General features: G+C 53.6%; 1 protein-coding gene across 10 annotated transcripts in view; it reads left to right on the forward strand.

Annotated features, from left to right (window-relative positions):
• Positions 1-24114, forward strand: part of CDH23 (cadherin related 23) — a 419373-nt gene that overhangs the window by 244757 nt on the left and 150502 nt on the right. For 9 of the 10 annotated variants that reach the window (XM_021943382.2, XM_021943384.2, XM_031652259.1 and 6 more), the window contains 3 exons: positions 3315-3320; positions 5294-5443; positions 5921-6079. In XM_021943382.2, coding sequence (XP_021799074.2) covers positions 3315-3320; positions 5294-5443; positions 5921-6079 — 315 coding nt within the window. The remainder of the gene's footprint in view (positions 1-3314; positions 3321-5293; positions 5444-5920; positions 6080-24114) is intronic. The other variant, XM_021943383.2, reaches the window with a different exon arrangement.

Here is a 24114-nt window from a genome sequence, read left to right on the forward strand (position 1 = left end):
ACTCCACAGCCTGGGCAAATCCCAGCAAGACTCCCCTGCCTGAAAGTTTTGAAAGAAAGAAAGAGAGAGAGACAGGGAAGGAAGGAAGGAAAGAGGGAGGGAGGGAGGAGGGAAAGAAGAAGGAAGGAAGGAAGGAAGGAAGGAAGGAAGGAAGGAAGAAGGAAGGAAGCGGAAGGAAGAGGGAAGGAAAAGAGCAGCAGCAAGAAAGAAAACAGTAAGCAGCCCAACTCTAGAGTTTCTGACTTAGAAGATCTGGGCATGGCCCCAGTTTTGCATTTCTAACAAGCTCCAGGTGATGCTGATGCTGTGGTCCCAGGACCACACTTGGAGAACCACTGTTTTACCCTTGTAGTTCTCATCCCTGGATACACTTTGGAATGAATAATTGGAGAGCTTTACAGAATGCAGATGCCTGTGCTTCCACCCCCTCCCCCAATCTGGTCTCCATGGTCTAGGGTGCAGCATAGGCAGGGGGTATTTTAAAGCTCCCCAGGTAATTTTGATATGTGGCCGGTGGAGAACTACCCCTCTATGCCTCTCCAACTGCTCACCTCTTTCTCAACTCCTATAGGTGCCTCAGAGCTACTCTCCCTGCCCAGTGATGTCTTCCCAACCCTGGCTGCGCAATGTGGTTCCCTGGGGAGCGTCGGAAAAATGTAGCTTTTCCCAGTCCCCAGAGATGATGACACACTGGCTCTGGGCATCTGCATTTCTTTTCAGAACTCCACTGGTGATTCTGATGTGCATTTAGGGTGAGGAGGGCAGCACCAGTATGACCTGCATGTGGCTGCAAGGTCACCTCCCTCTCACCTGCTACAGAGCTTAGAGTGGCTTCTTCTTGCTCATGGAAATCATGCCATCCTCGGGTGGGCATCTGCCTGGGACTCCAAGCTTCTTGACATAGACTCTCTGCAAATAATAAGTCACTGATGATTCTCTCCACACTCCATGCCTTTACTTAGGACAGTGCTCCTCAAAGGGTGGCTTCAGATCAGCATCAGCATCGCCTGGAACCTGGTTAGAAATGCAGTCACAGGCCCCAACCCAGGCCTACAGAATCAGGAATTCCCGGGGGAGGAAGGAGAATGGGAGAGCAATCTGCAGGTGATTCTGAGACTTGTAAAGATCAAGAACTCTGTGTTTAAAGCTACTGTCTCCACCCGGAATCCCTTTTCTGCCAGTCCAAAAGAGTCCAAAAATAATACCTTCCCACCAGACACAGTGCCTCATGCCTGTAATCCCAGCACTTTGGGAGGCCAAGGTGGGCAGATCATTTGAGGTCAGGAGTTTGAGACCAGCCTGGCCAACAGGTGAAACCCCGTCTCTACCAAAGAAACAATATATATGTATATACACACACAAAAATTGGCCAGGCATTGTGGCATGCACCTGTAGTCTCAGCTACTCAGGAGGTTGAGGTGTGAGAATCGCTTGAACCTGGGAAGTGGAGGTTGCAGTGAACCGAGATCGCACCACTGCACTCCGGCCTGGGCAACAGAGCAAAATTCCATCTAAATAATAATAGTAATAATAATACCTTCCTTCGTTCCTAACAACAGCTCAGAACTCCCCTTCTTGGGGCAACCTCCCCTGCTTGTCCTCCCCTTAGACTGGGCCCTGGAGTGCTCAGATGGTACATCTCAGTTTGCTCTGGTAACTAACATTGCTGACTGCATGGCCAGTACATTTCACACTGTAGACTCAGCCGTCACTGGGGAATGCCTGCATCAGACCTGAGCTCTACTTCCTTGGCTGGGACAGCAGCGTGGGGTTGTGGGAAGGTCCACTGGCCCAGGAGCTGGCCCAGCCTCTTTGCCTCTTTTTCTCTTTTTCTCTTTTTCTTTTTTCTTTTCTTTTTTTTTTTTTTTTTTAGATGAAGTCTCACTCTGTCGCCCAGGCTGGAGTGCAATGGCATGATCTCAGCTCACTCCAACCTCCGCCTCCTGGGTTCAAGCGATTCTCCTGTCTCAGCCTCCTGAGTAACTGGGATTACAGGCGTGTGCCACCATGCCCGGCTAATTTTTTTGTATTTTTGTAGAGATGGGGTTTCACCATGTTGGCCAGGCTGGTCTTGAACTCCTGACCTCAAGTCATCCACCCACCTCCGCTTCCCAACATGCTGGGATTACAGGTGTGGGCCACCACGCCCGGCCTGGGCCCAGCTTCTTATCCCCCACTCTGCCACCAGCTCCCTATGCAACCATGGGCTGCTCAGTCAACCTCTGTGAACTCAATTCCACTGGAGGGGCCCATGGGAGGAGCAGCAGTAACACACAGGAAGAGCTGCTGGAGCCCAGTGACTTCCTGAGCACCCACTGTGTGTCATGGTCTGCTGGGGAATCTTCACCGCCTGAGGCATGGTCTACAGCCTCAAGGGGCTACCGACATTCCAGAATAATCACAGAGGGAACTGTAACCCAGTGATGCAAGTGCTCTGCAGCCATTAAGGAAAACGAAGCAAATACTTGGTGCTTACGAAGTGTTTAGAATAGTGCCTGACCAAGAGTAGGTGCTATGTTATTAGCGTCCTCATTCGCATCATCATCTACATGCACAGTTATGGACCAATCACCAAGATGTAGTTCTAAGTGAAAATATTGAACACAGAGCAATGTGCATAGCATGCTGTTAGTGTCACAGCAGGGTGGCATGTACCCATAATGCTCATATAGGCATGGATTTCCTGGGGAAAGAGACCCAGGAATGGGGTGTGGTGGCTGCCCTGGGAGGTTCATCGGTACCTGGGCTCAGGGGGAATGGGAGAGGCGTGTGTGCCTCTTCCACTTTTAACATCTGGAAAATTTGCCATGCCTCTGCTCATCATGTCTCTGACATTTTTTATGTTAGGAAAATCAAAACATGGCAGTGTTTGGTGCTGTTTCCTGCAGGGATTTTATCCAGGCTCCGGGGATGTAGGATATAGGGATGGCCCCTCCCATCCCAGCCTACACTGAGGCCTTCTGGATGAGAGTGGGCAGAGATCAGGGAGACAGGAGCCCTTGCCTCCTCCTCTCACCTCATCACCCTTCGTGCCCTTGAGCCTCTTCCTTCTGGGTCCCACGCTTGTCCCTCTTCTCTACTCCCCAGCACACGCGTGTGCACACTCACACAATACGCCTCCTCCAGACCCCAGAAGCTATAGCCCATCAGAGGCCGGGGACAGTTGCTCCTCTAGGGTGTGGTCCCGGGGTCCCTCCCCTCCCATGACCCAGGGTCTCACCGCCTTTTCTCTCTGGTTTCTTCCTCCTCTCCATACCTCTCCGGCTCCCTCTGTCTGTCTCCATATCCTTTGACTGACCGACTCCCACTGACAGAATTTGGTAAGTGAGCCTCGGAAGGGCAGGGGTTGGGCTTGGGGAGGGCTCATGGTGGGCACAGTGGGGAGGGGGCTTTGAAAAGGGCACAGCTCTGCCTCCCCCACCCTCTCAGGCCCCCAGCTCTTGTGGTTGAGGGATCGAAGGTTCAGGGGAAGGAGAGGAGTTGGTGTCACCTGTTCAAAGCTGTCACACCCTGCTGGCTTCAGCTATTAATGCCCCTTCGGGCATTTAATTGGTCCCTTCCATCTGACGGGACGCATTCCACAACAGAGAGCGCTGCAACCTCCACAGCTCGACAGGCCCAGAGGAGCCTTGCCCCCACATCCCCTGGGGAGCCGCTTTGGGCTGAGGCCCCGGAGCCCTGCGGCTTGCCTGGACCCCAGAATTGGCAAGAGAGGGTTCAGGGAGCTCAGCTTCCACCTCTCCATCCAAACCTCTGTGCCAGGAACAGGGCACAGGCCTGTCTCCAGCCTCTTAGAAAAGTCTAAATGCAGCAAGGGCATTTGCCGGTTTGCTAAAATGGGAAAAACCCAGGAGACTGATGGGTAAACATTAGCATGCATTCACTCTACAAGTGCATTTGAGCATCTCGGGGGCAGCCCCAGGGGCCCATGAATCTTGTGAACTCTCAGGCTTCACTGGGCTTATCATTTCCTGATCATTCCCCCTCTGCCCTGAGTGGGATTGGAACCAGCCTTTCAGGGAATATCCCCTTGGACCATGGAGAGTCTTTGGGGCCAGGGTGACCTGGCAGCCCCCTCTCACCAGGAACAGGTTTCCGAGAGGAGTCCCACAACATCCCCTAAGCAACCAAGAAGTGAGGGTAGGCTTCCCTTGCCAGCCACTGGTTCAAGAGAAAAGGGCCCATGTGCAGACGTGCTGAGTTGGCCACTGGGCTAGGGGTGGGCTATGCACCATAAGCCAGAGCTTCTGCCTCTGGACTGACAGCCAAGGTCAATGACCTACTAGGCACCTACAAGAGGGGTCAGGAGGAGGCTCTTACACATCACAGGCTACCTGCCCAGTTGGAGGGGAGTTTGGGGATGCAGGTGATCCCCTTGCCCCAGTGCAGGCAGGAAGAGGAAGTAGAATCACTTTCTGAGCAGGCCAGACCTCAGGGGAGTCAGTAAGCTGAATCTCCCGCCTTCAGCCATATGTCCTCCTGCTGACCTGGAGACTTCAGTCACGTCACATGCTTTGAGTGAGGAGAGTCAGGTGGCATCTGAGGGGCTCTGTGAGCCACAGCCCTGGTTAGAATAATCAGAAACACCTGAACTTGAGTGAGGCACCCACCTCCCTGAAACGACGGGCTAGGACCTCCAGGACACGGGAGAACATGTGATAGGGGTAGCCACCCTGTGCTCAGCCTGGGATCCAGGGCCCCCCTGCAACTGGCCACAGTGTGGGGTCCCTGGCAGTTCACGTTGCCACTCAGTCTCTGGGTTATTCCCATTTCACATGTCAGCAAACCAGTGTTCTCCCTGATGGACACGTTCCAGAGGAGGAGGGGAAGAACAGCATCTGCGTCCCTTGTGTCCTATCCTGCCCTAGCCTGTTGTGGCCGCTTAACCGCTTCTCTTCCCTCCACTCCCCTCGCATCCTCTCTCCTCCTCCTTCTTCTTTGTCGCTGCTGGGTCGTGCAGCTGGCCGGTCCCTCCGCAGCTGGGGTCACTGGGGCAGAGAAAGGGAGCAGGAGATGGAAAGTGAACCAAACCACCTGGAGGGGACACTGTGGGCATCCGACAGCACAAGGAAGGCAAAGAGAGCCAGAGGAGGTTTCCAGAGGGCCTAGACATGAGCAGGTCATGGAGTCTCGGAACTGCGCTGGGAAAGCCCTGCTCTGTCCCAGCACCTCATCCACCGCCCCAACCACGGCAGCTCCGGGCTCACTCTCCAGGGGCCTCTGCTTCTCCATCTGGGTCTGGGCTTCGGCCACTGTGCCCTTCCTGATGGCTTCTTCTGCACTCTTGACGCAGGGCCTGAACAGCATGTTTGAGGTGTATCTGGTGGGGAACAACTCCCACCACTTCATCATCTCCCCAACCTCCGTCCAAGGGAAGGCGGACATTCGTATTCGGGTGGCCATCCCACTGGACTACGAGACCGTGGACCGCTACGACTTTGATGTAAGGCCACACTCACTGGCATTTTGGAGTAGGGTGGGGGTGGATTTCAGGGGAGGCAAGGGTAAGGTAGAAGATTGCCTTAGATCCCACCTTCCACTGCTGCCCATCTTCCCTTGTGGATCTGACTCAGACAAGCCCTCCAAGAGATGGCAGGGGCTGGGCTGAGCCTCCCTTTTCCAAGAAGGACAAGGATATGTCCAGGAATTAAGTGGAATTTTACCAGACTCCCATCAGGAGCTTCTGTAGCCCATATCCTGCCAGATCAGCCCCTGCTAGCTCCTCCTGCCCTAGCAGAATCAGCGGCCATCCCTAGAGCAATGACAGATGGGTTCGCAGTAGCACACAGCTGGGATGGGCAGAGACTCTAACAGGTGATCTGGGCTGGGGCCGGCAAAGGCATGGATAGGACTTATAGGGACAAGGACTCTGGGAGGGGACATGTGGGAGCTTACCTGGGCCCCTGTTCTGCACACCCAGCTCTTTGCCAATGAGAGTGTGCCTGACCATGTGGGCTATGCCAAGGTGAAGATCACTCTCATCAATGAAAATGACAACCGGCCCATCTTCAGCCAGCCACTGTACAACATCAGCCTGTACGAGAACGTCACCGTGGGGACCTCTGTGCTGACAGTCTTGGTGAGTCCCCGCTCTCCCACAGGGCTACTGAGCTCTCCGGGGCCGACTGCGGTAAGGCATCGAGAGGGATTTTGTCCAAGGGACCTGGGCAATCAGAGAAGGAGGCGCCCCCAAATCCCTGAGCTGTGTTTGTTGGTGTATTAAATAAAGTTTCTGGACTCTTCAGGGTGGGGCTCCCTTGGTCTAGGCGGCGATATGGAAAATGAGCCAACCTGGGGGGAGACGAGACTGGACTGAGGACACTGATTTTCTATCTTTCCCCAAGAGAGACTCAGTGAGGGTGGGCTAGGAGCCCTGGAAGCCCCCTCCAGTGGGCGGGAAGGTGCCGGCCATCTCTGAGAAGGGCGAACCTCTCCATGTGAGCATAGGCACCAGAGAGGGACGGGCTCCGGGGGGATGCCTGGGCATCCCTAGCTGCCCATGGCTGGACTTGTCCTTTGACAAGGGGCCCTCCCAGTGTCATCTGTATCTGTCAGTACTCTTGTTTGCAAGGGACAGAAACCCTTAAGTAGTTCAAGCAAAAAAGGATCGGCTCACGTAACTCAAAAGTACAAGTGATTTCAGGCCAGGCGCGGTGGCTCACGCTTGTAATGCCAGCACTTTGGGAAGCCAAGGTGGGCGGATTACTTGAGGTCAGGAGTTTGAGACCAGCCTGGCCAACACGACAAAACCCCGTCTCTACTAAAAATACAAAAATTAGCCAGGTGTGGTGGCATGTGCCTGTAGTCCCAGCTACTAGGGAGGCTGAGGCAGGAGAATCGCTTGAACCCAGGAGGTGGAGGTTGCAGTGAGTCGAGATTGCATCACTGCACTCCAGACTGGGCGACATAGCAAGACTCTGTCTCAAAAATAAAAATAAAAAATAAAATAAAAAGTGTAAGTGATTTCAGGCGTGGCTGCATCCAGGCACTCAGTTGAGCAGGGCTCGGTCTTCAACACTAGGTTCTGCTTTTTTGTATTGGCAAAGAGGGGCACCAGCACATCTAGGCTGACTTCTTACCAATTTATCAACCCTAGTGGGAAAAATTCTTTTGCAGTAATTCCAGCAGATTCTCATCAGCCCAGTTGGTTGGGCCATCCTGGAACCAATCGTGATTCTGGTATGCCGGGGAGGGATCACACTCCCCCTAGTGGACCCAGGGGTTGGGGTCAGCCCCGCCCGAATCACACTGGCTGAGAATGGGGGAGGGGCTTCTATTCTAAGACAAGGGATTGAATGCTAAGCAGATCCAAGTGGTAGATGTGTGCCACACAAGCTCAGAGTCTTGCCCATAGTCGGTGCTCAATAAATGTCATGGAGTTTAACTCACTGCTTTCTCCTCCCTGCACACCTGGGGCCCCCAGAGTCCTTGCTTCCATTTCTTGCTCCTTCCCCACTCCAAGCAGAGACACTGCCTGTGATACCAAGACCCCGCTCTGAAGTGTGTTTACTCTACAGACAGATGGTGTGAAACTGCACTGAGCCCCCAGGCCCTTCCCATCTGACAGTTATTAATATTTCAAACAGATGTTTAGCTAGTCAGGCTGTCAGACGAAAACAATAATTCTGCAGCAGCTGTTTCCTCCAACCCCCGCGTCTCTAGCTCATGATTCCTCCAGCTTTCACGAAGGTACTCCCTACAATAAATCACCAGGTGCTTGAGGCCCCCTGGACCCTCCTCCAGCCTCTCAGTGCCCAGCCAGAGAGCAAGTGCCAGAGGCTCTGGCCTTCTGGACCCAAAGTGTGTGTCTTTACCTACCACCCACCTTCGAAGGACTGGGTAAAGGGCAGCCAACAGCCTGTGCCTTGGAGGCCTCAGGGAGTGGAGGGGAGGCTCTGTGCCCTGCAGCTCTGGGACCATGCGGCAAAGAATTCTAGTGTCAGATCCAGGCTCAGTGGGTGTCAGGGGATTCCTCCCTGGCGTTCTTGCTTGGGACAGAGTTTCCTCACTTTGTAGTCCCAAGTTCCCATGGTCCTTGGAAAGGGATGGGGAAAACCTATGGAGCAGGGAGGAGATATGAAATGTGAGAAGGGGCATCCCTCAGTCGGTGGTGCCAAGGACAGCTGTGTCAGGCCTAGTCCAGTTTGGGGCTGGCACTGGGGAGCAGGCTTTGGTGAATGTGAGCCGAGCCCCTCATGCCAGGTTTTTATCTAGAACTGGGGCAGCTGCTGGGCCTGAGCTAAGCCTCCTCTGTGAGTCGCTCGGAACGAGCAGATCCGGCCAGCCTTCCTGGGGTTCCTGGCTTCCTTCATCCAAGCCTCACCCACCACCTTCTCAAGCTCCCAGCCCCAGGGTTTATGAAACCATGAAGGGTGAGGGCCCATTTCATCAGGTAACAGCTCTCACAGCGGGACTGTATGCCTAAAGGAGTTCAGGCCCTGCAGGGGGACAGTGGGGACCCCACGTGCTGGCCTATCCATGCCACTCTTAGTGCCTTCATTTTCTCATCTGCAAAATGGGCCCCAGAGCTAGTAGTGACTAAACTGGAATTCTGTTCCTGTAAACGGGATATAAAAGCATCCTGGGTGACCCACCCAACCCCCTTCCTCTCCCAGTCTCCCCGAGGTATTTCCTGGCCACAACCTCCACACTGCCCTGCCCTGCTCTTGGCCTCCCTCACCCGGCAGCTCTCTGCTCAGACCCGGGTCAGCCCAATCTCTCCACTCCTCTGCCATAAGAGGGGCTGAAGTTATGGCTGCCTGCTCAGGGACTGTGAAATTCCTTCCCCCTGACCTTTTCTGGGATGTTATTAAAATGTTTCATGGGCAGTTGTGTCAGGAAAAAAATTATGAAGAAAAGGAAATGTTTTAATTTGCACTGAAGGCAGGAGCAGAGCGTCCCCAGCCCCCATCCTGGCGTGGCCCTGTTTCAGTGGCTAGTCACCTGTCCTGGGGGAAGGTGGTATTTAACATGGCTTGGGGAAACTGGAATAGGAAGGGCTGTCACCACCAGCCCAGGTGTCCTGGCAGGGGTGGAAGGGCCAGACTTTCTCACCTCCCAGCTCCCTGGACCTTATGGCCCCCAGTTACAGCAAAATGAGCTCCCACTGGTGGCAGGAAAAGAGTGGGGACACCCCCACGCACACAGTCTGTGCTGGCAGAACCCACACGTACAAAAAGCCCACCTTCTGTATGTATACAGGTATTTTGCATATCTGGAATACTGTATTTGCCATCCAAATTTGGTTGAAAAAAATGTTGCATGTAAATGAACCCACACAGTTCAAACATGTGCTGTTCAAGGGCCAACTGTATCTCTAACCTGTTAAGTAGGTGCTGTTATTCTCACTTTACAGATGAGGAAACAGATGAGGCTCGGGGAGTTAAGTAACTTGCTCAGGGCCCCAGGGCTAGTAAGTGACTAAACTGGATTCACACAGCGACTCCATTTCCCAAGCCACAGGCTCTTAACCACGAGGCCGCCCATCCAGAAGGTTCTATGTGGGACCACTGAGCCTAGCCCTTTCAGCAACCTTCAGAGCTGAGGGTAAAGAGAGGAGCTGGAAAGTGCTGTCTGCGGTACCCGTGGGGACAGGTCCCAGGGTCGCTCCAAGCAGTGTGTTCTTCCGTGACACTCAAGACTTTTAGGGCCTGTGGCACCACCAGGTGAATTTTCACATCTCTGAGCCCTAAGCTGCTCCGGGGACAGAGCTGTGTGTGTTTTCAGTGATGGAGAAACCGCTTCAGAGATACTCGAGCACTTTGCTCAGGGAAGCAGGAATACCAAGGCAGCCCAGAGCCGTCTCCATTAGGAAAGGCTCCCTGGAAGGAGGGAGGGTTCAGGATGAATGTGCTCTGAAGGGTGATCACACAGAGGAAGGATGTGCGGGGATGCATATGTGTATATGTGGGCAGGCATGTGAGGTATGCTTGTGGGATGTGTATGGGGGTGTGTGTAGGCAGGCATGTTTTTTGTGCCTGTGCATGTACATGTGTTTGCGGCTGTGTATACTCAGAGGTATGTGTATGTAATATACACGTGAGTGTGCATGTGTGCCTGTGCACATGCATGTTACAACTACATGCATTTGGGTATGTGCACACACTATATGCATACATATGTGCACACGTGTGTGTACATGTATGTGCCTGTGCTGATGCATGGATGATGCTGGTGGCTCCCCATCCTCTAGGTTGTGTGGTTTGTTCTCTCTCATATCGCAGGCTGCTCTGTGATTCACACCTTCCAGTCCTGCCTCCTGAGCTGGCAATAGAAGTCAGATGAGAAGACCAGGGAGTGTCTTATCCTGGGACCCTGCTAGGCTTGGGGCAGCCCTGCAGCCTGGCCAGTGTCTGGGGCCTGGCAGGGTTTGTGAGTACTACTGGGCAGTACAAGAGGTGCAAGAGTAATCTAATCATTTATTCATTCATTCATTCAATAAATGTTTGTTGAATACCTGCTATGTGCTAGGCACATGGCCCTGAGGACACATGGTGATGTGAGTCTTATAAAGTTCACAGTCGGCCAGGCCCGGTGGCTCACACCTGTAATCCCTGCACTTTGGGAGGCCGAGGCAGGTAGATCACGAGGTCAGGAGATCGAGACCATCCTGGCTAACATGGTGAAACTCTGTCTCTACTAAAAATACAAAAAAAAAAAAAAAAATTAGCCTGGTGTGGTGGCTGGCGCCTGTAGTCCCAGCTACTCGGGAGGCTGAGGCAGGAGAATGGCGTGAACCTGGGAGGCGGAGCTTGGAGTGAGCCGAGATTGCACCACTGCACTCCAGCCTGGGCGACAGAGTAAGACTCTGTCTCAAATAAATAAACAAATATAATAAAGTTTACAGTCTTACAGGAAAGCTGGACTAAGTACGAAATGAATCTTTACATTGAGTATTACTTGCTGTGATGGAGAGATCAGGGAGCTACGAGAACCTCTAACAGGGTACCTGACCTTGCCTGGGGTCCAGGAAGGCTTCCCTAAGGAAGTGGCATTTGAGTAAGCATTAACTGGTGAAGGCAGATAGGGAATAACATTGGAGAAAAGAGGCTGGGAACAGTGGCTCATGCCTGGAATCCCAACACTTTGGGAGACCAAGGCAAGTGGATCACTTGTGCCTAGGAGTTCAAGACCAGCCTGGGCAACATGGCAAAACCCCAACTCTGCACAAAAAGAAAAAAAAAAATTAGCCAGGTATGGTGGCATACACCTTTAGTTCCAGCTACTGTGGAGGCTTAGTTGAGAGGATCACCTGAGCCCAGGAGGTTGAGACTCCAGTGAGTCATGATCCACTGCACTCCAGTGAGCCATGATCCACTGCACTCCAGCCTGGACAACAGAGTGAGGCCCTATCTCAAAAACAAAACAAAAAAACCCTGGAGGAGAGAACAGCATGTGCAAAGGCCCTGTGGCTGGAGTGCAGTGAGGGGCGTGTGTGATGTGCAGGGAATTGGGGTCCTGCTCCTCTGAAGCACAAGAGGCTTGGCTATTTCTCTTCTTCCCAGATTGATACTCCCCACCGTGTGCCCATTGGGATGCTGTTCTGATAGTGGGAAAGGCCTGTATCCAACTGTCTACACCCCTTTGCCTGTTCCATCCTTGTGACGGTGGCAGGTGTTTGGGAAACAGCTGGCAGAGGTTGTACCTAGGATGTGCGAGGAGCCAGCCTGGCCTCCTGCAGCATGGGGCATATGTCCCTATATTTATTAGCTCCATGTCCTCTGGGCAGTGGAAGAGGTGAAGTGTGCTGAGGAAGGGTAGCAGCGCCCCTGAGCTCCAAGGCCTTCTCTCCCTCCTGCAGGAGGTGGGGCATGGCAGAAATGGGCAGAAGATGGACTTCAGACAAGACAGGCTTCTTCCCCAGTTGGAGGAAGCCAAGAAAGAAGGAGAGGCCCTGAAGAGTCCTGACTGGGCAGGTGTGGGGCCCCAGGACCAGCTTGTGGTTTGTTGAGCCGGTGGCTAGAGCTCCACCTCTCAGCTCCAGACAGACAGGACTGGCTGGAGGTGGCCAAAAGGCCTCCTCCTCTCTCATCTCTCTGCCCCCTCTTCCCAGCCCATCCCTGGGAGACTGGCAGCATCTTGGGCAGGGCCACAAGCCATCCAGGGAGTCCCTGCAATCCTGTCTTACTGTGAACTGGTCACTTCTTCTCTGGGACTTGGCTTTCGTCCTATGAAACGGGAAAGTAGTACCTGCCCAGCCCGCAGTGCTGGACTGTCGGGAGACCCAGTGCAGTGATGTGGTGTAAATAGGTAAGTCTTACAGATGGCAGGAGTGGATATTTTCATCATTGGCCTTCAGGGTCTCACCTGGCTGCCCACCACCCCTTCGGCCTGTGGACAAGCCCAGCTCTGCCGCGGTGGACCCTGGATGAGACACTGGGCCTCAGTTTCCTCTTCTGTGAGCTGTGGGAGACAACCTGTTAGGTGCCTACCTTGGAGGATTGTTGTGAGAGTCAAATGAAATGATTCATGAAGACACAGCACAGAGGCCGGCTAGGAACACACACTGGAAATGTCAGCAAGTCATGCCTGGCCTCCTGGCTGAGCCTCCAGGGAACCTGGGCCCTGGGCAGGGACACCACTCTCGGAGCTGTGGCCCTGCCTCAGGCAGCCAGGTGACCTTGGCTAGTCACTGAGCCTCTGGGTCCCAGTAAGATGACTGGGCCAGGGGCTGGTTCAGGCCCTTCTGGGTTAGTAAGGCTTTAATTCCAATTTGCACTGTCCAAAGAGAAAGAGGAGCCGTTCTTGCTGTTTAGTTTCATGCCCAGCAACATGAACGAGCCACCCACCCTGCAAGGGTCCCCACCCACCCATTGTCCTCTAGAGCCTGTCTCCTGCCCTACCCCTTCTCTCTCAGCTCCCATCTGGAAGTCTCAGGAAGATTCCCAAAGACTTCACTTCCCCCTGCCAGAGCTAACTGGCATTTCCTCCTGGTGCAGGCCAGCCTCCCTCCCCTGCCACATCAGCAGACAGCCCTGCTGCATCAATGTCAGCCCCATTGCTGTTTGTCCCCATCTCTCCTTCCCCTCCCACCCACAGCATTGACCCCACAAGGAAAAGGTGGGTGTGATGTCATTGCCCTGGGCTGGCCCTGGTGAAGGCAAGCTTCAATCCTGGAGGACTTCAAATGCAGCAGGCCTGTTCCACTAGCTGTAAGGCTGCAGGGCCTCTCCCCCTGCTCTGTGACTGCCAGGACACCCCCAGCCTTCAGGCTCAGAGATCACCCCTGTCCCTCCGTGCTGCTGAATCCAAGAAGTCTAACATGGGCCCCACTCAAGGTGCTGGAAACCTAATGACCCAGCCAGATGATCCAGGAAGCCAGTTCACTGCCTGTCTTAGTCTTGGTGCTCCCTGGGGCAAACCCCAGCTCCTCCCTGGTCCCTTGGCCCCCAGCAGAAGGACATGTAGCTCTGCAACATCTGTGGAAGCCTCTCGGCTGTATCTACTACTGCAGGAGGGAACCTTGCTATAGGAGCAAGGCTTTGGAACCAGAGACTCAGCTTCAAATTCTGGCTCTGCTGCCTGCTGTCTCTGTGGCCCTGGGCAGGTGCTTAGCTGTGTCCTGACCCTCAGTCTCCAGAGTGTGCTGTGGAGAGAATAACAATAATATTTATCCCACAGTGAAAAGAGATGGGGCATTTAAAGCATTTTGTGTATTAGAAGGCACTGGGTAAATGGCAGGTGTGATTGCTAGAACAGTTATTGTTACTTTTATCCAGCTTGAAGGTTTGTTCTGTCTTATCTGGGAGTCAGTGGAGCTTCAGAGAGCATTGTTATTGAAGCTTAGCTCTCTCAGTTCCTAGATTTTCTGCCTTTGGCTGTGACTTCCTGGACTCTGGGTCCTCTCGGTTGGTGCGTTGGTTGAGTTTTTGTCTGTGCCCAACCCTGGGAAGCCAACACATAGACTCTAGCCTCAAGGGCCAGAACACGGAGAAAGGTTAAACAAGCTTGCAGGTGAGAACCAAGACTCTTCGGAGGGAGGCAGAGAATACATGCTACCAGGTGTGCTACCTGTGCAGTGGTCTGGGGACGTGGACTCAGAAGGGCCCCAAACTTGGTTGAATGCTCTGCTGTCACCATCTTGAAATTCTGATAATTTCTGAACAGCGGGCCCTGCGTGCTCGTGTTGCCCTGGGCCCCGCAGCTTACGTGGCTTGCCCTGGCACAGGAGTTTATCGTCCTCTGCCCAAATAAACTCAGTGCCTCTCCATGGTTTTCATCCATCCCTACATTCAGTTAACAGTCAGCAAAGGCTAAAGTGCTGGGGCCTTCTGTTCCCACAGAGCTTGCTTCTGTTCTTATTGCTGCGTAAGGAACCACCCAAACTTGGTGGCATAAAGCAACAGTCATTTTTAATACAAATGGCTCATGGATTTGGTGGGTCAGGAATACAGAAAAGGTGCGGCAGGGAGGCTTTCTCTTTCCTTGGGATCTGAGGTGACTTGACCAGCTGGAGTCTGGAAACAGAGGGCCTGGAGGATCCATTCTGACGGTGTTCTCACCCTGCCATGCCTGTGCTCTTGGCTCATTTGGCTGAAGGGTGAGTGCAGCTGGACTGTGGCCCGAGCACCTACATGTGGCCTCCCCACGTGTCCCGGCATCTCCCAGCATGGGAGTTCTGAGCAGGCGCACCCCAGGGGAGGCCTCTGGGGGAGGAGTGTCCCAAGAGAGCCAGACAGAAGCTGCGTGGCCTTTTTCGACCCAGCCTCTAAGTCACACTGCATCATTTCTGCTGAATTCTGTTGATTTTTAAGTCACCAGGGCAAGTCCAGATCCAAGGGGAGAGGACAGATCTCCCCAGCTGTCAATGGGGAGAATGTCCCAGAATTTACACAAATGTAAATGTCACAGAGTCACTCAGAGATCACTTTTCCATACCACTTCTGAGCGGGCACGCATGAGCACAGTGCCGTGATTCCACAGTTTCCCTCGCCTCCTCCTGGAGGGTGCAGAAGGAAGCAGGAGAGCAGAAGGGAAGCCTGCAAATCCCATTTCCAGCCTTGGACAAGCTCTCAGTGACTGGGAAAGGAAAAGACAGTGATCCCTGCTACCCCAGGTACTCCCTGGCCAGTGGAGTTCAAGCCTTCTAGACCTGGGTTGGCAATCAAGGCCTCTGCAGCCTGGCCCTGAGCTGCTCTCCAGCCCTTGCCCCCATACCCCTCACACCCTTCTCTCCTGCCCACCCAGATCCTCCACACCCCTGCAACCCTCAGCATTTTCTTGCCACAGCGTTTTTGCTTGCTACTTGCCTGCCTCTCCCTCCTTCCTATTTGAGATGATCAAAACCTACTGACCCTAAGGGCCAGTCCCCTTGGCAGCACCCCCGCCTTAAAAAGCCCTCTCTTCCTGGTAACTGGCATGTGTCCCCTCTCTGGAATTCCTCTGCCTGTTCTCTGGGGCCCCAGCATGCTGTGTGTCTTGCTGTCTGCGGCTCTTCCCACCCCTGTACGAGGGCTCTCTGGCAGGTGTTCCTTCCCCACACCACTGAAAACCTTCCCCAGGCAGGTTCTCTCTATCTTGGGGGCCCCACCCCTGGTGTGTGCAACACAAAGTGGGCTGGACTCCTACTTTTGTGTCTGGGGTGGTCTGGGGTATCTAGGGCAGCTGCTGGAGGAAGGGATGTGGGCAGGAGAAGGTTAGCAGAGGCCTCGTGAGGATACATGAAGCACAGAGAGGGAAAACTACATACACAAAACCACCCAGGCCGTTGGCAACCGAGATGTCTGTCCAAGCCTGAAGCCTCATGATCCCACATTTCACTCTCTGTGCCATGCTCCTCCAACATCCCCTCGGGTGACAAGCATGTTACCGAGAAGACTGCCAGCCAGAGAACCCCAAGGCCTGGCTTCCAGGCCACTGACTTGCCGTGTAACCCTGTCCCATTGTCTCCCCTCTCCGGACCTTAATCTCCTGCTGAGTCCAAGATGGGCTGGAGGCCTTCTGAATGCCCTTCATAGGTCAGGCATCCCTGGGCTGGGGTCTGCAGACCCCAGCCCAGGGACCCAGGCCAAGGGTAGGGAGGTGTAATGGCCACCAGCTTCGAGGATCCCCTGGGCCTCCTAGTCCTAATCAGGGCATACAAGTCCAAGGTCAAGACTGAAATCTGCCCTGCCTTTCAGTCTGGCCCTGTAGACAGGTGGGTGGGAGCTGACCCTGCTTCCCTGGCTGCTGCTGGTCAGAGCCAGTTGCCCTGGGCCTTCCTGGCCCTCTGGGAGCCCCTGTGTCTCCTTGGATTGTCTGCTCTCCTCCTTCCCCTCCCAGAGCAGAACTATGCACTCTCTGGGACAAAGGGTGCCCTCCAGATGCAAATCCAGTGACTATTTAAGCCTGGAATGACAGTGGTGAGCCAGACAAGTTCCCTGTCTGTTCCAGGGGCAGGAGGCAGATGATGAACAAGGGAAGTCAGAGCTGGTGGGGTGGGGATGAGCGGTGTGGGGAAATACGACTGGGCAGGGGCAGGGGCAGGGAGTGGCAGGGCTGGGGTTGCTACTGCATTGTTATATCAAGTGGTGCAGGAGGACAGGCTTCTCCTGGAAAGTGAGATGAAACAACCTGGAAGGAAGCCAGCAGGGATCCAGGTTGAAAATCCAGGAAAGAGTAACCCAGGTGAGGGATGCAGGTGAAAGGCTCTGAGCAAGAGCCTGGCTGGTGGGTGTGCAGAGAGCAGGAGGGGCATAGAGGCCGGGAGGTGATGAGGCCCGGGAGCCCCTCGTGGGTAGCAAGTCTAGGAGAGCCCTGAGGATGGGTCGCCTCGCTGCTCCTCAGTGGAGAATAGGCCTGGGATAGGGGACGGATGGGACCGGGGTGGAAGCTGGAGACCCGCCCTGAGGCTACTGTAAGAAGCCAGGGAGGGATGAGGCTCCAACCTGCAGGTGGGGACAGTGGAAGTCCAGATCCCTCCTGCTGCTCCACCCTCCTCTCCCCACCCTTGCTGGAGTTGCTTCGCTCTTCTCCTTCCCAGGCCAGCAAGGTGCATGCGTCTCCATCTCCGCCTGACTGACTGCGCCGTCCCGAATATCAAGTGGAAAGGACTGCAAGTAGGCCCAAGGCGGGTTGGGGTCCTGCCTTAGCTTCCTGCCTGCAGGTTGGCCTTGAGCCGGTGACTGAAGGGCTCTGGGTTTCCATTTTCTCCTCCATAAAATGGGAAGAGTAATTCCTATCTCAGCAATGCTGTGAAATAATGTATGGCCAGGTCATAGGCCAGGTCATAGGCCAGAATCGACTTGATTCTACCATTGTATAAAGCTGATGACAAAAATTGCCAACATGAATTCTTAGTAAGCCTGGGAGATGATAACAGGGCCCAAGGGGCAGGTCCAGTCCGCAGGCTTTAGCAAAACCAAGAGGACAAGCTGGTCAGAGCAGGGAAGACAGCCCTTGCGCCTCTGCCCGAGAATCATCAGGAGCTGGACTTCCAGAGCCGGCCCAGCCCTTCCAGCGCGTTCGCCAGCAACCCCTGCCTGGTATTCTCCCTCCCCACCCCCTCCTGACACCCCCACCATTGGCATCTTAATTGATCTCATTGTTCTCAAACCCTTGAGACCTGAGACTCCAGCTGTGTTTAAACAGAACAAAATCTCTTCCAATTTCCCCACCGTTTAAAAGAAAATTGAATTCTTTATCTGCAGCCTGGGGAGGGGAAGAGGGAGTCTAAAGAGAGAGGGGGACACACACACACACACACACACACACACACACAGAGTAAATAGTAGGTCTTTGCAGCCCTGCCCCCAAGCTGGCCTGGAAGGCCTCTGTGGACACACTCTCCCCGCATTTGGAGGTGTCTACGGATGTACTTCTGGGCCCATTTAACAGGCACTTCTGTTCATCTCCCTCAGAGGGCCTGGGGTGGGAGCTGGAGGAGGCTGAGCTGGCTGTCGGTGATTGACAGAACCGAAGTTCTTCTGTCTGTCAGGCCTCAGGGCCCCTCACCTGTGTTTATCTCTTTAATCTAAATATCTGTCTGTGAAACCTAAATGGCATGGAGTGAGAGGTAGGACTGGGGTAGAGAGAGAGAAAGAGGAAGAGAGAGGGAGGGAGGAGAGAGTGAGAGATGGAGAGGGAAAAGAGAAGAAGAGAGAGAGAGAACGAGAAAGAGAGAGAGACAGAGAGAGAGAGAGCACAGCAGGCGTCACCTTTCCTCCACTGCGGCTGGGGCGCCCCCGCCTCTGCCTGGGAAGTGAATTATCCTGGACCTTGTGTATTTGTGTGAGGTCTGATGGTTTTCCGCTGATTGGTCATTCAACAAATTGATTTTGGGTAAATTGATTTAAGGCCTCACTGCCTGTTCCGCCTTTGAAGCACTCCACAGCCTCTGTCACCAGCACCTCCAGAATCTACCATCCTTGACCGAGCAGCTCTGTCTGCGGCTAACCTTTGCCCCTTTGCCAAAACAAGAGGATGCTGTGTTCACCCCCGGCCTGGTGAAGCAGCGGTGTGAGCTTAGTGAATGCCAGACATTTTACAGGGTGTTCCCTGTCTCTTCTGTACCCATTGTGTAGAAGAAGCCGAGACCGGGAGAGGTGAGTGGCCTGTCCCAGGCCAGCCAGTTAGTGAGCAGCCAAGCCGGGATTCAGACCCCAGATGGTCTGACTCCAAAGCCCCTGACTTCCCCTCCATTTGCCAGTCACCCTCAGGGCTCACCTCCCAAGCTGGGCTCCAGCCTTTTGGAGTTGGCTGTCTCCAGAGTCCAGGGAAAGTGGACTTGCAAGGTGGGAGCCGCTTACTGCCTGGGTGACCTTGAGCAGGTCCATGGCTCCAGGGGCCTCAGCGTCCTCATCTGGAAAAGGAAGGGATTCTGCTGGACCACTTACTAAGGCCCCTGTTCCAACAGCACGTGACTGTGCCTGTAGACAGTCACCTCCAGCACAGAGAGCCCGTGACGCCCTGTGCTCTGCGCCTGTCAGAAGTCACCCTTCAGTAGGTTCGCTGCTGATTGTTCCTGCTCAGACAATGGCTCAGAGAACACCAGAGCAAAGAAAATGGACCCCCTGGGCCAGGGGACAATGGGCAGCTGTACCAGTGGCCAGGGCCAGAATGAGTTTGTAAGTGCTGCAGACCAAATGCCCGTTCAGAGTCCACCAGTGCCATGAGCTAGGAAGGTTATGAGCCCAGGAACTCAGGTGACAGGGGAGAGAGGGGAGAGAGTGACAGAAGCAGCCACTGGGAACTGGGCGTGCGAGTTTGTCCAGGGAACATTTGGGAGAAAGCCTGGAGCAGGTGGGTGGAGGCCCCACAGAGGTTTAGGGAGAGGTTGAGCTGGGCCTGTGGGTTTGAGGTGGCTTAATCTCCCTCTGTAATCTCTGTAGTGGGGATAGTAGCTGTGGCTCCTACCAGCTTGTTTCTGGAGTGGCTCAAAGTTCCATATGCCTGTCATAAAAACGACATTTAATTTCATAACCCAGGACACATACTCACACGGACACTTATCTCCAGCAAAGCAGTACTTCCTGAATACATGTCATAATACACTCTAGTGTTTTCTGATTTAATTCTGCTAGATTTCATTTTCTAAGTGCTAACCATGAACCACTAGATTGATTTCATGACCAACTAATGGATAGATGTTCAACTAAACTAAGTTTGAACTTCTCTAGAAGGAGCCTTCTCTGCTTCACCATCTGATGAGGAGGAGGAAGGTAGTATCAACTTTGTTTCTCCAGTGTTCACTACAGGGAGCAAAGGGATAAAGACCCTGTCCTCCAGACTTAGACCACAGGTTTACTCTGACTCAGCCATTTCTTTTCTTTTCTTTCCTTTTTTTTTTTTTTTTTTTTTTTTTTGAGATGGAGTCTCGCTCTCTTGCCAGGCTGGAGTGCAGTGGCGTGATCATGGCTCACTGCAACTTTCGACTCCCTGGTTCAAGCGATTCTCCTGCCTCAGCCTCCTGAGTAGCTGGAATTACAGGTGCGTGCCACCACACCCAGCTAATTTTTGTATTTTTGGTAGAGATGGGTCTTCACCATGTTGGCCAGGATGATCTCAATCTCCTGACTTCATGATCTGCCCCCCTCGGCCTCCCAAAGTGCTGGGATTACGGGAGTGAGCCACTGCGCCTGGCCTGACTCAGCCATTTCTGAGCTATGATTTTGAATAGTTTACTTGTATCAACAATGAGCCAGTACAGCCACCAGCAGCAGAGACCCCAAAAACACTTGTGTAAATATGATCAAGGTGTATTTTTCTCCCATGTAAAAGCAGTATACAGGTGAGCAGCCTTGGGTGGCTCCTTTGGCTCTCTTCTCCACCATCCCTAGGGTGTGTTCCTCATCTTCACAGTCCCAGGTGGTTGCCAGAACTCCAGCCATCACATCTGTCTCTTAAGCTACAGGATGGAGGAAGTGAAAAAGGGAACCTCCCCTCCCTTTTGAGGATACTTCCTGGAAGTACTTTGCAAACTTCTGCTTTCATCTCACTTCACTGGTCAAAATTTCATCTCATGTGGCTGTGCTTAGCTGCAAAGGAGGCTGGGAAATTTAGCATTTTAGCCAAGTAGCATTGTGTCCACCTTAAAAAAAATCAGTTTCTGTTAATTTGTGAAAGTTAGGGAAGGCATGGCTGTTTAGTCTCTGCCAGATCACCTCTGTGTGCCTCCATTTCCTCTTTTGGAAGTGGGGGTGATGATAGTTCATTATAGAATTATGTGGGCTTGAGAGAAATCATACATGCAAAGTGCTTAGCCCAGTGCCTGACACAGACCAGGTGCTAATCAAATGATGGGTACTAATATTGAGAACCTGGCGCCAAGCTGCGCTCCTGTCACATGTGTTATCGAAGCCTCATGACAACCTAGTGAGGTCGAAATTAGCCTCCCCATTTTATAGATGAGAGCACTGAGTTTCAGAGAAGGTAGCTCTGTGTCAGACCGCACCCCCATGGAAGGGGCAGAATGGAGGCACAAACCCCCTTGTCTCCAAGATGCCAAAATTCTTTCCCTTAACCATGGGGCAGTGCAGCCCCCTCATGGAGACTGAACTGCTCCCTGACAGCCTGGCAAAACCGAGGGGCTGAGATATGATGAGTCAGAAACTGAACTCGATTAGCCGACATCCAAGCTGAACCCAGGCCCAGCGCTCCCTCTGCCAGCCCAGCCTCCTGCAGAAGAATCCCACCCACCCACCTAAAAGGAGAACAAAGCCAGGACAAAAGAGCCCTTTAGGCTTCCACTGTATCGCCACCTACAAACTGGCAGTCAGAAGATTGAGGCATTTGACTCACTGAATGACCTCGGGCCAGCCCCTTTTCTCTGAACGCCTCCATTTCTCCATCTGCAAAATGGGGAGAATGTTACTGGGCCCTCTCCACCTTCCGGGGACGTTTTTAAACCACTGAGGCCACAGTGTTTTGGATTCCTTGGGAAGCAAATAAATGAGATAGGCGGCTCTTCTCTCAGTGGGTTTCTCCAGCCTGCGTTAGGACATTCTGACAACTGAGGCAGGGTGGGCAGAGGAGTCAGGAAACCTAAATGTCAGGGGACTGGGAGTGAGGGCTGCTTCTTGGCCGTGGGTGCTCCTAGCGTACCCCTCCCACCCTGCGCGCCTCCTCCCACCCAGTGTGCCCCCTCCGACCCTGTGCGCACACACAGAACCCAGCGGCACCAACATGGTGCGGCCCTGGGCTGCATGGGCCCAGGTGAGTGAGGGGCTGGGCCCACAGCCCTCTGCTGGTCTCAGAGATCATGGGTGATTTATACTTCCTGCGTGGGACTTTGACCTTAATTTCTTCTGGCAGCGTGGGGCTGTAAAATTCATCAGGGACCTGCGGGTGGAGTGACGGAGATGTCAGGCGGGCAATCGTGTGGGTATTTAATCTATCAGATGTGTGGCTTGCCATTTAGGGAGACAACACAAGAATGTGGAATCAATATGGTTCATTAGCGAGCCGCATGTGCCGGCCCAATCAGCGCCCGCCAGTGACAGGCGTAGGGGGTGTCCTGCCAGGCACCAAGTCACCTTGGAGTGAGGACGTGTCCCTGGAGCATAGGCAGTGACCAGCCCCCACTCAGGTACCTCTCTCCACCTTCCCACTAGACCGGGGGCTGCCTAACACCTTCGTATCCCACAGGGCAGGGGAGAGGAAGGAGGGTGTGAGACTTATGTCTTGTGGTGGGGACATTGGGAAGATGCTGTCATGGTGGGAGGCGTCGTTACCGGCCCAGGTTTCACTGCACCCCCAGGGGGTTGACTGGACTGTCTTTGCCCCCTTCTCTCATTTCCTCAGCTCATAAGGTCCCGCTTAACTGAGCCTCAGACACGGTGTCTGTCCCCACATCTCTCAGGCCCCTCCCCTTTTCCTCTTCTATCACATCATCCCAACTTAATAACTGGCCCCAGAAAGGGCCCAAGTCCCTTCTGATTGTGAGCATATTGCTCCCCTGCCCCTTCCCTGGGTACCGCCTGTATGTTACCTAGGGTGCCACCAGCTGGGTGGCTTAAAACTACAGAAATGTATTCTCCTGCAGCTGTGGAGTCAGAAATCTGAAATGGAGGGGCTGGCAGGGCTGTCCTTCCTCCTCAGGCTGAGCGGGGAATCCTGCCTGGCCTTTCCCAGCTTCTGGAGGCTCCAGGCGTTCAGGAGCTGTGGCTGCAGGACACCAGTCTCTGCATGCATCTTCTCTGTGCCTCTCCTCTGGATGTCGTTATGAGGACACTTGTCACTGGATTTATGGCCTGCCCAAATAACCCAGGATGGTCTCCTCTCAAAATCTTCCACATAATTCTTTTTTCAAACTCCCCTTTTCCAAATAAGGTCACATTCGTGGGTCCCAGAGGTTAGGACATGGATCTATCTTTTGGGAGGTCACCATTCAACCCATTACACACCCTTGAAGATGTCTTAAGTAGTGACAGGGACATGTTGATAAGGACATGAAGGGCTGGCCATGGGGACCTGACAGTTCTTCCAATGCCGGCTTTCATATTTTCTCTCTGTGCCCCAAGCCGTCTCTGAACCACCCACCCTGGACTGCAGCCTCCTTGGGCTTCTCCCTCAGTTCCCCGCCGGGAATGCTGTCTCCCCTGCATCTCAAGGCCCTGCCTGTCTTTCCGGCTGCAGCTCCGCTCTGCCTCCTCCTGGAAGCCCTGACTGACTCATGGTCCCCAGATTCCTCTCGGCCCTTGCCTCCCTTGCCACTCCCTGTCTACACCATCCTTGGACTTTTAACCTCTGGCCTTGCTGGGTCTTTTTTCTTGCACTGTGTGGGAACTGTGACTTCAGGCATGTTTAACCTCTCTGAGCCACGCTTTCCTAGTCCATAAAATGAAGATAGTATTAGTACCTGTCTCATAGGGAAGTTAAATGTGTCAATATGTGTACATTTCTTAGAATAATGCCTGGAACCCAGTAAGAATTAAATCAGTAAGCTATTACTACTATTTTTGCAGTTATTGTCGGCCAATTTCTTTGCCTGTAAAATGGAATGTGACCCCTGTGTTTCTGGTTGTTTTAAGGATTAGGAAATTAGCCAAGCATGGTGGTGGGCACCTGTAATCCCAGCTACTCTGGAGGCTAAGGCACGAGAGTTGCTTGAACCCAGGAGGCGGAGGTTGCAGTGAGCCAAGATCGCGCCACTGCACTCCAGCCTGGGCGACAGAGTAAGACTCTGTCTCAAAAAAAAAAAAAAGGATTAGGGACTGGTTGGGTGAAGTGCCTTGCACAGTGCCAGGGCCACAGACGGCACTCAGCAAGGGAATGACCTTGGTTATCCCTGTGCCTCTGAGGGGAGCCCCACACCCCTCCTCCAGGCGTCTCCCCAGCAAGAGGCCCCAGGGACCACCAGGTGGTGCCAGGCACTCGGTGCAGGCAGCCACCGGCCGCCCTGACAGCCTGTGACATACCGTAATTGCTTCCCCCACTACGACTCAGTTAAGCACAGAGCTGCTGGCCAGAGCAATTTGCTCCCCATCAATTTTTATTTCCAGGTTTTAAAATAAAATAAAGGGAAATAAAGAAGAAGGTGGGGGAGCCCAAGAACAACACCGCGTCTGTGATAACAAACAAGCCGAGGGCCTCATACCTCAAGAGCACCCGTCAGCCTCCACCCCGGGCTGGGCCTGGCTTCCCCTAGAGCACCCCTCCTGCAGGGCTTAGCGCCACTTCCCCTCCACCTCCACGGAC

Source organism: Papio anubis, chromosome 11, assembly GCF_008728515.1.
Source record: "Papio anubis isolate 15944 chromosome 11, Panubis1.0, whole genome shotgun sequence".
NCBI classification, from domain to species: Eukaryota; Metazoa; Chordata; class Mammalia; order Primates; family Cercopithecidae; genus Papio; species Papio anubis.